This window comes from Abramis brama (genome assembly GCF_963993115.1).
Source record: "Abramis brama genome assembly, chromosome: 6".
In the NCBI taxonomy this organism is placed as follows: Eukaryota; Metazoa; Chordata; class Actinopteri; order Cypriniformes; family Leuciscidae; genus Abramis; species Abramis brama.
Genome location: NC_139968.1, coordinates 37,397,072 through 37,410,783, shown reverse-complemented (window position 1 = coordinate 37,410,783; position 13,712 = coordinate 37,397,072). Strand labels below are relative to the sequence as shown.

Genomic DNA, 13,712 nt, shown 5'->3' with positions numbered 1-13,712 from the left:
GCCATTTGGGTGTCCGAAACCATTGTTGTCCAGTTCTTCACTAAGCTACCTTTTATAGCTCAATAAACTCCCCACTGGAAGGGTTTTCAGGACAAGTACGGCGGATACAACTCGGGTCACTTTATGAGCTTTTATTGCGCACACATACACAATACTCTCTCGCACACTAGCTAGCTTGAATGCTATTGCTACGCTAGCCTGTCAGTGACGTTAGTTAGGTTAGGTTGTAAACCTGCAATGAAAACACAAACACAAATACCAGAATTAACTAAAAAACTACACACTCAAATGTTATTAAATATCAACCCAAATTACTAGAAATGTTAGTTTACAGTCACTCACCGGCAAGGCGTACCAGTCCTGACCATCAACTAAAATGAAAATGAAACCTAAACTAAAGGCGCCTGCGCACTTACTTATTAAGCATACACAGACTTTCTGGTGACCAGGAATGATAATACAACAAACCTGTAACCTAGTAAGATTATAACATGAAATATAACATAAATATGCTTGCATTTGGAATGTACACAATCATTTTCTCAAATAATTCAGAACATAATAATAACATCCATCTCTTGTAATATATATTCATATATACATGTATATAAACATTAGATATACCTGCTGGAAAGTTCTACAATTGTGGACGTTATTCAGTGCACTTATTCAATCTCAAATTCAATCCCACTACTGGAACTGTGTTCTAGAAATAAATTTGATTTTGATATGAGGGTAGGTATGCAGGCATAGATTCAGAGGCATACAGTACTTTAAGTATTACATACAAACAATAATAAAACAATGCACTGACATTTACTTTTTACTTTTGATACTTAAGTACTTTTCTGTACTTTTACTTAAGTAAAAATAGGTCTTTACAACTTTTACTTGTAACAGAGTAATATTTGACCAGTAGTATCTATACTTCCACTCAAGTAAGGAAGTTGTGTACTTCGTCCACCTCTGATATCTTGTCTGGTGATGACTCCAAGCAATGGAGTTTGTAAATCCAAGCAATGTAAACATAGGAAATTACCAATCGCATACTCGATACATACTAATAAGGTAAAGATATATATATATATATATATATATATATATATATATATATATATATATATATATATGAACTTACATATTGCATGAACGCATCTACACAGAACAAACCCAACAGCATAAACATGATTTACTGTCATCTTCTACCGGTGTGCGTCACTAATAACGGAACATGCGGTAAACAATAAACACTGTTCCCAGGACTGGCTTTCTGACAGGCAGGTTATAAGGATGCTGCAGCTGCACACATGCTTCATCATTTGGCAAAAAATACATTTGCATTTTTGTTCCCTGGATTATAAGCAAATTAATGCATAGTAGTATTTCTATCTATACTATTTCTTCATTTAATAAATGCTTAAAACACAGGATACATTTCAGTTATTTCATTATTGTATTACCTTAATAAATTATTTTTCTACAAATAGCTTACAGTGCCATTTTTAATAAACCAAATACATTATGAGATTTCTTATAAAAACCTCTTTACAGTGTTTTACTCTTACATAAAGGTTTCTTATAAAAACCTCTACAGTGTTTTCCATATATAAAGGTTTCTTATAAAAACCTCTTTACAGTGTTCTTCTCTTACATAAAGGTTTCTTATAAAAACATAAGCCTGTTTATACGAGGCATTAATAATAACAAAATCAATTGCATGTTTCACCTGACAATACCAAGAACAAACAACAGGCTGCAACTAAATTGAAGCACTGGTGCATGTTTCTGAATGGCTAAAAATGTCACATCTGCATCTTAACATTAACAAAACAGTCTGTATGTTCTTTTCTAAGAGGTCCACAAGTGTACAGCAGGCTGATGTTTTTATTGAAGGAGAAAAACTCATGGTTGTTTCCTCATGATTATTTTAGACTCTAATTTAACTTTTAAATAGCATGTTAAAAAGGTGGCTGAAACCATTAGAAATAATTTGGCTAACTTCAGACACATCAGGCCATATTTAACAACAGAGGCAGCCAAACTCTTTATGCATGCCATGTTTTTTTCCCACATATCATATAGTTTTACAAGCTGGTCCCAAGCAAATGTGACAACTCTAAAACCAATAGAAACCCTTTATAAGCAAACTTTATTTATTTATACAACAGAAGAACAGCAGTAAGTTTAGCCAAACAGCCTTCTCAGTACGGGCCTCAACTTATTGGAACTGCCTCCCTACTGAACTCAGAGAGAGCTGGTTTTGTACTGTACTTATTTATTTTCTTAATTTGTTTTCATGTATTCTTTTTGTACTATGATGCTGTGTTGACCTGCCAAGGGACTACAGATGAAAATGAGCTTTCTAGCTAACTCTGGGGCATTTCGATTTTGATTGTAAACAAAAATAAATAAGTATAAACAATTTTAAAAAATGATGGAGAGAATTTAAATTTTGAAGTGAACTAATTGACTTTGCCTCAAGCAGAGAATCTGAACCAAATATTTATTGTGCACAAGTTTTATGAACTAAATCACAAACCCATAACTAACCCTAAACAAAACACATACACACAATCACCCAGTGACTGAAAAATTGGAACAGAACAGAGGAATGAAGTTAAGGGTCATTTAAACATGAAGCTAAATTTCACAAAATGTTTTTTTTAGAAACTTAAATATGTTATACAGTATATTCAGTCCAATGGTAATAATGTTAACCCTCTGGGGTCTAAGGTGTTTTTGGGGTCCTTGAGATGTTCTGACATGCCCTGACATTCGTGCTTTTTTCAGTTGCTTATAAATAAGCATTCATATTGTCATTAAAATATATTTATTCTTGCAAGAATAGTTCCCCGTCCACCCACAGTCCAGCTGCAGGTGGAGTGAGACATTTCAGAGGTGTTTTGCTCGCAGTTTTATAATGTTTCTCCTCAGAGCTATCTCTTACAGCCCCCCAAACAGAAGAAACCCCTGTGGCTCCACTAACCCCTCCCCAGCCCGGGAATCTTCCCACCTCTGAAGCCTCACACACACCCTTCCAGCTGTATCAACATCATAAAAAGAAACTCAAAATACAGCCAAGTGAATGAATGGCATTCATTTTGTTAAATCAGTGATATATAAAACAAAGAAAAGAGAAATTTTTCCATAACACTTGTAAATATATATTTTTATTAAAAAGGTTACAATTACAACAACAATTCAAGTGCAATCTTTCTTTGTAAAAACTAAAGTATACATTTTTTCATACATATTTCAAAGTTTTTATTATAAGGAATATAAATGTTAATTTGCAGTTTAATACGTTGCTTATACAAATACATTTTATTTCAACATATTTCAGTCGATTTTTACTCATCTCAGTATAGCAATATAGTTTGCTAAAAGCGGATCATTCATTCACACACAGAAACGCGATTCACTTGTGAATGAAAGAACTTACTACAGTGTATTCGTTGCTCCTCGAAATACCAGCACTTCTGAGGTACATTTTCCATTATTATTACGATAGTATTATTCCTCACAGCGCTGCAAGAGGGTGTAAACAAGTACGATGATCTGATTAAACTTGATGTGTTTTCTCGAGCTGATATGTGGGCGTTCACAGTTTGAATGAGCTGCCTGAGATCATTTGCGTTTGAATAGCGCGCGTTCTCCGTGGGCGGGATCACATTAAAAATAATGAGCTGAGATGTGAACGACTGGCATCTCTCTCTTTTTGTACAGATTACATAAACAGAGAATAATTGATTTAGTTTTGAATTAGATAATTTAAAAGTACACACTTGTTTATAAAGATATATTGCTCATGCCTGGGTGAATAGTACTCGCTGAGTTTTGTTTAAGTTTAAAGATGTGCTCAAAAAAAAGTGCTCCAAGCCGGACAGGCAGAAAGCACACCCTGTTTATTTTCTTTATCTTACAAAAACACTTTTTTTTTTTCACTTGTAAGTGGACACATAGAAAGTAGACATTTAACAGTTTATTTTTTCATATTTCTTAAGTCTGTATGACCATAAATGACGGAGTATTTTAAGTTTAGCCTATTTTGCTGCTATGTGAAAAAAATCGAGCAAAGTGCGCCGGCACGCCGGATCTACAGTTTAGGTCAGTACAGTATCATATTGTGTTTGTGTGTGTGTAGTGTATTTACTAGTTGTCATATCAATGTATTGAATAAAAATAGCATCAAAATTCATATAACACTTCAAGCTGTTGTATGGTTGTTTTTACATTTCAATTCCAATTTCTAAAGAAAAATAAAGAAAGAAAAGAAAACATACACCATTTAAACAAGACAACATATTTGTCCTAGATTTGTTGAATTACTGAGGGGGGGAAAATACTCTGAACCTCAAGTGAATTTACACAAAACTGAGAAAGTTAGAAAGTGTAAGGTTGTGCCCCACTGTCCCCTAGTTGCAAAACATATATTTTAAACATTTTTATTATCACAAACTTATTTTGTTTATGCTTTAACTGAATTCTCCCACCATAGCTTTTAAATTGAATCGCCAGGACTCATGGTCGCATGACGATAAACAATAAAATTACTTCCATGACCATCACATGTACCCTTCACTAACAGACTTGTGGAAGGCCCCTTGAGATTCAGTTGTTCACTCAGAAATATCTGAGCGGAAAGTCCCGACTGACCAATCAGAATCAAGTATTCCGGAGAGCCAGGTAATACTTTTGCACAAAAAGTTTTCCTATAGTATCTGTAGGTGATGCTTATCTTTTTCAGAGCTCCTGTGGCGATAGTAAGTCACACCAGCAGCTGAAGCTACACACACCAGCAGAACAGCAACAGATATTCCTGCAACAGCACATCTAGATAGACCTGATCCTGGATCAGCTAAAGAGAAACAGACATTAGTCTGAGTGAATCTGACTGTGATTATAACATATTCATTAGATATATTTTATAAATATATATATATTCATTAGATAAAGTGAAGTTCCCCATAAGAACAGTGTTTTTATTAAATAAACTGTAATACATGTAGATTTAGACTAGAAGTAGAGAGGAAAACATACCTAAGTCAGCCGCATGCTTCTCCATATGAGGTTCTTTATTGGTTTCATCTTGATCAGTCAGAGAAGCTGGAAAACACAAGAGAACACAAGAATTGAAGTTTTTGACAATCTTTTGATTCAATGTTACAAAGACACATGGATGCAGGATTGTATGGATCACAGGATCACAGTATTGCATATTTAATTCAAAAATGACTTTTTGACAGTTTGACAGTTTTTTAAATGAGCATAGGGATCAGAAATGCAGTTTATTAAATTTACAGCATGCCAATGAAATTGAATGTTTATTATAATAGAAAATAGAAAAATAATTGAATTAAATAATATTTAATTCCTTCAACAAAAACAACAAAAATACTTAAGGGAAAATAACATTGAGTGACTCACCAATGATGATCACACTGAATATTTTTATGGTGTCATCATGAGAGCTGCTGATTTTTTTGGTAATTTTTGTGCTGTCACACTTTCGGTTTCTGTTTAAGCTTTGCCTTTTGCCTGAACTTTCGCTTCTGATCAGCTCTGCTTCATATCGTCCAGCATGTTCAGATCTGATGTTTGTGATGGTCAGAGATCCAGTCTCATAGTCCACCTCCAGTCTGTCTCTGAATCTCCCGTCTTCTCCATCATATAAACAGCTCGTATTGTGATGTCCGTTGATCAGAGCAATGCGAGTGTCTTCAAAATACCACAGCATCTTGTCATGATGTTTTTTCATAATATTAGTGTTTAGAGTAACAGAATTTCCCTCCATCACGGACACTTCATCACCAAACACACCTGGGGACACAAATAAACAATTATGTATGTGTGTGTACAAATTTCACATAGGCTACATAGACTAAAGATATCCTGAAATTGTCAAAATACCACACACAGGCAACAGGGATAGATCCAATAGCAGTATTTAATCAGGGTAATCCGTAAATCATAAACCAGTCCAGTCAAGGGTCAAAACCATAAAAGCGAAACAAGAAATAAGAACGAAACAAGAAACAAGAAGTTTTGTGACATTAAATTTGGACTCTGTGACAAACACTGAAACAACCAGGGTATATATCCACAGATACTAATGAGGTGACGGGAAACAGCTGTGTGCAATGATACTATGAGTGACAGAACAGGATGATAGGAAATGTACAGTAGTAAGAGTGAATGACACCGTGGGGAAAGAGGACCTCTAGTGGTGACCCAGGGAAACACAAACCAGACACTGTGACAGAAATCAGATTTTGTAGCGACTAGCTAACCGTTCCCATAAAAAAAAAAATAGATAGATAAGTAAACATAACAAATAATTAATATCTAAATGCAAAAGGTTACGATTGAAGGTGGGTTAAGGGCTATGGGACAAAAAACAAATCATTAGCTTTGATTAAAAACTACAGAATTGAAAGTCTCCACTATAGCCCTATTCAGACGGGACTAGTTTAACATGGAGAGGTGGAGTGATGTAATTTTACCACAGGACGTCTGTAATAATAATGGCCATCAATTTGCATGGGATAAGAGATTTTAATGAAACTAACAGAAGTGGAAGGGGAAACTCGATTTACGCACCACCGTCACTCCTGTCGTCGTGAGTATTTCGTTGCTTCCTGATATCATCATCAAATATAGCCTAACCTATTTGTATAAAACAGTTATGTATTAAATACATTCAGATTGTATGTTGGTAATAGCACTTATCTAACGTTAAAATAAGTAGGCCTATCTTGCCTCTAAAAACTGATTTTGGAAATTACAGAATATTTCCGTAGCCCACATTAACAGCGGGTATAATGGTGCGTTTAAGGCAACCTGTAACCCGTGTTTTTCCAACCTTATACCCGTGAAAGTGCACTGGAATGGCAGTCAAACCCGTGACTTCCCACCCGTGAACTCGTACTAGATCGATGTAGCCTACTCCCAGGTACGAGCTCTGACGTCACATAGCCCGGCACATAGCCAGGCTGTACAGTGAGAATACACTTTAGGACAATATAACGTTGCAGTCAAATTAATAATAATATAATATTAATGATAATAATACACAAACGATAATGTATTACAATGTTATGTGTCTGAAACAATAAGTATGTCGTGAAAGTGTATTGCCGCATCATGGAAATGTTAAGGTGACATAAACCTGAACTTAACAGCATTTATCATGCTTATGAAAAAAAATAAAATAAATAGTCATATGGCCTAAATTGATACTTTGCACGAGACATCAGTTGTACTGGCTGGCGGGCAAGAACGTCATTCTCTAGCAACGAAAACCAGTAAACTAATCACGGATCTTGCCAGGACGTTGCTAGTTTTAATATACAAAAGTTGGTGTTTTGAGGTGTACACGACATGCCAGATAGTTGTTGTGCGATTGGATGCACTAACCGCGTTTGTTGCCCGCCAGATATCACATGACTGCAAAGTATCAATATGGTTTGTTTACATCTAGCTACCACAATTCCTTGCGCTCAGGTAGTTTGGCGTGACTGGCCTGGAACGCTACAAAGTCGTGAGTCGTGATTAGAAGTCGTGATTTACGTGCTCAAGAACCTGCCTGGAACGCAGCATTATGCCTGGTTCAGATTACACTATTTTGGCATGATTCGTAAACGACAAGGAGCGTCGGGACGCAAGATTCGATCGTTTCATCTTGTTTGTGTATAGTGGGCGACAACTAGCCTAGAAATCTAGACGCACCCTAGCGGCAGCAAAATGTATTTCGCAGCCAGGTGGGTCTAGCAACTCTCAATAAACCTTCTCGCTGCAAAAACCCAGATTGGGTCAGGCCAATCACGTTGTGTATAGAGTTGGCGGGGGCGGGCTTAACATACACGACAGAGTTGCGACGGTTACCTGGCTGCTGCTACTTGAAAACAATTAGAATGGCGGCTGCTGATGGAGAACAACGGTCTTTCGAATCGGCTTTGGCCGCGACTCTGGAGGACTTGGAGTTAAGTTTTTCTTTGAGAAAAGAGCATAGAACGGCACTTAAGTCATTCTTAAAAAAAGGAAGATGTGTTCGTCGTTTTGCCGGCCAGATATGGCAAAAGTTGAATCTATCAACTAACGTTAGCTCCGCTGTTGGGAAAACGCTCTGGTTGGTTGAAGCGCTGTCCTATTGCGTGCAGAGGGAATTTGAAAGACAGCCGTTTATCCCACCCCTCGGATTGAGCCGTGACTATGAGTTTCCAGACCTAACATCTTGATGTAGGTCTGGCTTGCCAGGCTAGGCGACAACCTACAAACAAACAGAGTTTTTGCTTCTCGACATCACGATACAAAGACTAGCATGTTTAATTTTTTTTTCGGTCCTCCAGTAGGCTATGGTTCCGTCAAGAGAGAGTGTGTGTGTGTGTGTGTGTGTGTGTGTGTGTGTGTGTGTGTGTGTGAGAGAGAGAGAGACGGCACGCGATGAATGGTCGTAACAGACTAAATCCTGTAAAATAATCTAAACCATGCAAGGGATTATAAGGAATTACCTAGGCTACCTGAGGTAATTTTCCCAGACCTTTTTTTACTGAAGGTAGCCTAAAAGTCGCCGTAATCTTTACTGACATTGTCCGTGATCACTGAGATGGGACTAAAATCATTGAGAAGCTCTGGTAGAATAACTACTTTACCCCATCTCTCCATGTTAAACTAGTCCCGTCCGAATAGGGCTTTTATTCAAGCCTCTGTTTGTTTGTTTTTGCTGTGTTGGAGAAATAACTACCAACCAATGATGCTTAAGAAATAAGATATTTGTAGGCCTATGTGTAATAAGAATAAAAAGATCGTATTGTGGTTTGTAGCCTATAGCTGTAGTCACATGATTGACTTTCCCAGAACAGGAGACACGAAATAAACGCCGTTTTAAAAAATGTATACCTGTTACAAGAAACATTGTCACCTTATATTCCTAAACTATAGGCTACAAAATTATTTAAACAGCGACCAATAGAACAAGATGCGATGTTAGACTATGATGTTAACTGAAACTAGAATGCGTTATAGGCTAACCATAAATTCAAAAACGTCTTACCATCAAGGAGAAAAAACAGAGTAAGCAGAAAACAGCGTCCCATTCTTTCATCAGTTGTGTTTGATTTACATAGCCAGTGTTGCTCCATTGATCTGTTCAATCTCTCTCTGCCTGATCCAGATGAAATAAAAATAATGTCTATGTCTTAGCCGGACAATAATAAAAAAAAAACGTATGACTAAACGACTATAAACGTATGCGTGTTGGTTGCGAATGCGAAACATATTATTCAGCGTGATGTAAATCCCCAAATTCCCCAGATAAAAATCAGGGGAATATTTTTGTTTGCATAAACAAGCCAGTCATTAAGTTTCTTAAGAACGATGAACCTATAGCAGTGGCTTTCGGTTTCAAGTAGGCTACGACAAATCTAACGTTACGTTGTTTCAGTTACAAAAGCTTGAAAGCTTTCTGGACAAAACAAAACAAAACAAAACAAAACAATTAAGTATAACTTCAGGACTTCAGGGCATTTTGACCCGAGAGGGCAAGATGAGGGTTAAACACCTGCAAAAGGGTTTTTCCTTAGCAGAAAATGAATGAGTCAATGTGACGCAGTTGAACGCATAGTGAAACGGGCGGAGCCAGGGAAATTTTAATGCATGACATGTGCTGAGGGGGTGCTAGATCATAGACAGGGGGAGCTGCTAGGCTATACGTAATAAATTAGCTAAACTTGGCCACTAAATATTTAATATTCAGTTATTTTAGTGATCACAATTAAAGTTTTAATTTTATTAAATTGAACAAGCGCAACATTCAGCATTCACTCAAATATTCTAAAAGCCTTATTATTAATAATAATGTTATTTCAACAAAATATCTAGTTATTTCGACATAATATGTGTGCGTGCAACAAGCAAGATGTGCATTTGTGAAATGGTGGATGAAATTGTTTTTTTAAATTAAGATACAATTTGTCCAAAACGAAATTCACTTTAAAGAAAGGCTTTCTACAAAACAAAGTTTAATGAAGTGGTCAAAATTATGTCTGACCCACTCCATGCCTCTCAATATATTGCACCTCTTACTCGTGCTGTTCACTTTTCATATTCAACATAGATGGAAAATAATAACATTATAATATTTTAACAAATATGAAACTAAATGCGCTTTTTTAATGGCTACAACAGTATAGTAGGCCTACAGACTGTCTATTTGTACACATTGCTGCACATTCATTTGACTCTGAATTTTGCACACACAAGTTGAAAGGCATTTGTTCAAATTAAGTTCACGGATAATTGTGCGTGCATTTATTAATCATTACGATACTAAAATCATAACAAAGTAGGCTATGCTATGTACAAAAAATCAGATGAGCCCAGAATATGAACGCAACGTTTTATTACACGTTAAGCATTTTCCTCCCATAGAAAACCATTATAAGAATGTTTAATGAGGCTTAATGCAGATTAGAATGCCCCCTTATTATGTCGAAATAACATATTATGTCAAAATAATGAGACATTATGTTGAAATATCGACTTAATATCTCGAAATAACAATATAACTTCACTATTTTGTTCTTCAAAATGCGGCTCAGGGCTTCGATAGAATACAGCCTGAATATAATTGCTTCCAGAAATTATTTTTGGGGGTGCTATCGGGGTGCTTTGGTCTTTCTTGGGGGTGCTGAAGGCAAGCACTTGCTAGCCTCTCCCTAGCGCCGCCGATGCATACGGATTAAGCAGAGAGCAAACTGGATCTCTGATCATCACAAACACCACAACTGAACATACTGGAGATTATCAACTAGAGATCAAAGATCATGTGATCAAGAGTTTCAATCTCACTGTCTATGGTGTGTTAAATAATTTTTACACACTTATTTTTTGCTTTCCTTTTCAGCCCATTGAATACTTTCATTTTGAGCAGTCTATTGTTTATGAATGACATCACAAACTCTCTCTCTCAACACATTAAAACAATGGAAAAACAAAACTGCCCTTTTATTCACTGATGTGATTTATTCTGGATATCATCATGTTCATTGGTGTGTCCATCAGTGTTGAATTATTGTTTTGTCCAGCATCAGTGTGTGTGATCTCAGCATCAGTCTCTCTCTACCTCTGGAGGTGGAATATCAGGATAAAAACACCTACAGCTGTGTGCTGAACAATCCCATCAGCAACCAGACCACACATCTGGACATCAACACACTCTGTCACACATGTGCAGGTAGCACAGCACTGATGATAATATTCACTATGTGTGGATTTTATTGAGACTTATAACTTAAAGGTATAGTGGAGGATTTTATTTTTCCGGGTGGGTAACCTATACTATTGGTCCACCTAAGTGTCAATCATTCTGGTGATATGTTTACGTAAGGCCGTCGTACGTGCTCGTGCACACGATTCACACGATGGCGTGCGCTCAGAACAGGTTGGGCTTCCCACTGATGCCTCAGTCGCGAAGTTTCTACTTGACAGGTAAAGTTTGGCATGCTATTTGGAGAAATCCATTTAAAATCACTGCTAGTAAGTAAATGTAAGCTATGATTAGCACGTGCATACGTTTAATAGGCGTTCCCTCTCGGGAGCAGAGTGTTGCGCATGTGCAATTTTTCAAAAAGTGGAGAGGGCGGCTCTTTTCTAAAATTCGGGAAAATCCTCCGCTATACCTTTAAGATGCCAGACATGATGAATGAGCTTCTGTCATCTCATGTTTTTTTTTTTTTTTTAACTGTTCCTATAATGTTTTTTTCTTGTGTGGAACAGACAATTAGACCTTTTTTAATTCATGAAAGACTAAAGGCAACTTTTTTTAAATCTTAATTTAATTTATAATTTGTTTCAATAGTTTCTCCAGAAAGCCACGCCCCCTGTTGTGATTCAGTTGAAGCTGTGCTGCGATTGGTCGTCACTGCACTGATGGGCGTGGCTTCTGCGGCTGCTGTTGTTCTTCTGGTCAATGACGTCAGAGCTTCAAGAGGTATAAGCAAAGGTAAAATTTCTCATGTTGAGCACACGAATGCGTGTCTTTTATTTAGAAGCAGAAAAACAATGGCGCTGCCAAGCTCCCATGTCATCACGCATTCAGAACATTTAAAGGGACCGCGATCCCTGAACAGTTATGAAGAAACACGCTAATAACAAAGTGCTGCATTTATAATCAACAGTGTATAGAACTACGCTTAACAACAAAGGTGAATTATGTATGTCACATTCACTACAGTTGAATAAAAACACATTATAGCATTAAACAGTTTATTTAAAACACATAGTGTAAATGTACACATCGTAACACATTAGAGGATATATATATATATATATATATATATATATATACACTCACTTAAAGGATTATTAGGAACAGCATACTAATACTGTTTTTGACCCCCTTTCGCCTTCAGAACTGCCTTAATTCTACGTGGCATTGATTCAACAAGGTGCTGAAAGCATTCTTTAGAAATGTTGGCCCATATTGATAGGATAGCATCTTGCAATTGATGGAGATTTGTGGGATGCACATCCAGGGCACGAAGCTCCCGTTCCACCACATCCCAAAGATGCTCTATTGGGCTGAGATCTGGTGACTGTGGGGGCCATTTTAGTACAGTGAACTCATTGTCATGTTCAAGAAACCAATTTGAAATGATTCGAGCTTTGTGACATGGTGCATTATCCTGCTGAAAGTAGCCATCAGAGGATGGGTACATGGTGGTCATAAAGGGTTGGACATGGTCAGAAACAATGCTCAGGTAGGCCGTGGCATTTAAACGGTGCCCAATTGGCACTAAGGGGCCTAAAGTGTGCCAAGAAAACATCCCCCACACCATTACACCACCACCACCAGCCTGCACAGTGGTAACAAGGCATGATGGATCCATGTTCTCATTCTGTTTACGCCAAATTCTGACTCTACCATCTGAATGTCTCAACAGAAATTGAGATTCATCAGACCAGGCAACATTTTTCCAGTCTTCAACTGCCCAATTTTGGTGAGCTTGTGAAAATTGCCTCTTTTTCCTATTTGTAGTTGAGATGAGTGGTATCTATCAGCTTGAATCAGTCGGCCCATTCTCCTCTGACCTCTAGCATCAACAAGGTATTTTCGCCCACAGGACTGCCGCATACTGGATGTTTTTCCCTTTTCACACCATTCTTTGTAAACCCTAGAAATGGTTGTGCGTGAAAATCCCAGTAACTGAGCAGATTGTGAAATACTCAGACCGGCCCGTCTGGCACCAACAACCATGCCACGCTCAAAATTGCTTAAATCACCTTTCTTTCCCATTCTGACATTCAGTTTGGAGTTCAGGAGATTGTCTTGACCAGGACCACACCCCTAAATGCATTGAAGCAACTGCCATGTGATTGGTTGATTAGATAATTGCATTAATGAGAAATTGAACAGGTGTTCCTAATAATCCTTTAGGGGTGAGTGTGTATATATATATATATATATATATATATAATATTTATTTTCTCTATAAGGATTACTAAACCATAAGCCATTAACCAAACAACCAACCTTTAATATGAATCATATATTGTTTATGAATCACATCAGTTTATGAAAATAAGGAAAGAGACAGGTCAACGACTGCTCGACGTATTCTTTCTATTTTTTCTATATTTAAATAGTATAATATTAGTAAATGTATCTCTCTCACACACATTGCCCTGCAAAATCACATCAACATGCAGTAACA

At 37.0% G+C, this 13,712-nt stretch overlaps 1 protein-coding gene across 2 annotated transcripts; it reads right to left on the bottom strand.

The window, feature by feature from the left end:
- Nucleotides 1–3,151: 3,151 nt before the first annotated feature.
- Nucleotides 3,152–9,630, bottom strand: LOC311084868 (uncharacterized protein). Of its 2 annotated transcripts, none has more exons than XM_084117164.1 (4): nt 9,053–9,630; nt 5,428–5,820; nt 5,041–5,106; nt 3,152–4,858 (listed from the first exon to the last, which is right to left on the bottom strand). In XM_084117164.1, the coding sequence occupies exons 1-4, from the start codon at nt 9,138–9,140 to the stop codon at nt 4,713–4,715; spliced, it is 693 nt and encodes a 230-aa protein (XP_083973290.1). In that variant the 5' UTR covers nt 9,141–9,630; the 3' UTR covers nt 3,152–4,712. The 2 variants fall into 2 exon arrangements, with proteins under 2 accessions (XP_083973290.1, XP_083973289.1); XM_084117163.1 differs by having other exon boundaries at nt 3,152–4,849; nt 9,053–9,251.
- Nucleotides 9,631–13,712: the final 4,082 nt, after the last annotated feature.

Coding starts and splice junctions, on each gene's coding strand:
- LOC311084868 (XM_084117164.1), bottom strand. CDS start 9,140: ATGGAGCAACACTGGCTATGTAAATCAAACACAACTGATGAAAGAATG. Junction 5,821..9,052: donor TCTGTTTTTTCTCCTTGATG/GTAAGACGTTTT, acceptor TTGTGTCCCCAG/GTGTGTTTGGTGATGAAGTG. Junction 5,107..5,427: donor ATTCAGTGTGATCATCATTG/GTGAGTCACTCA, acceptor TGTGTTTTCCAG/CTTCTCTGACTGATCAAGAT.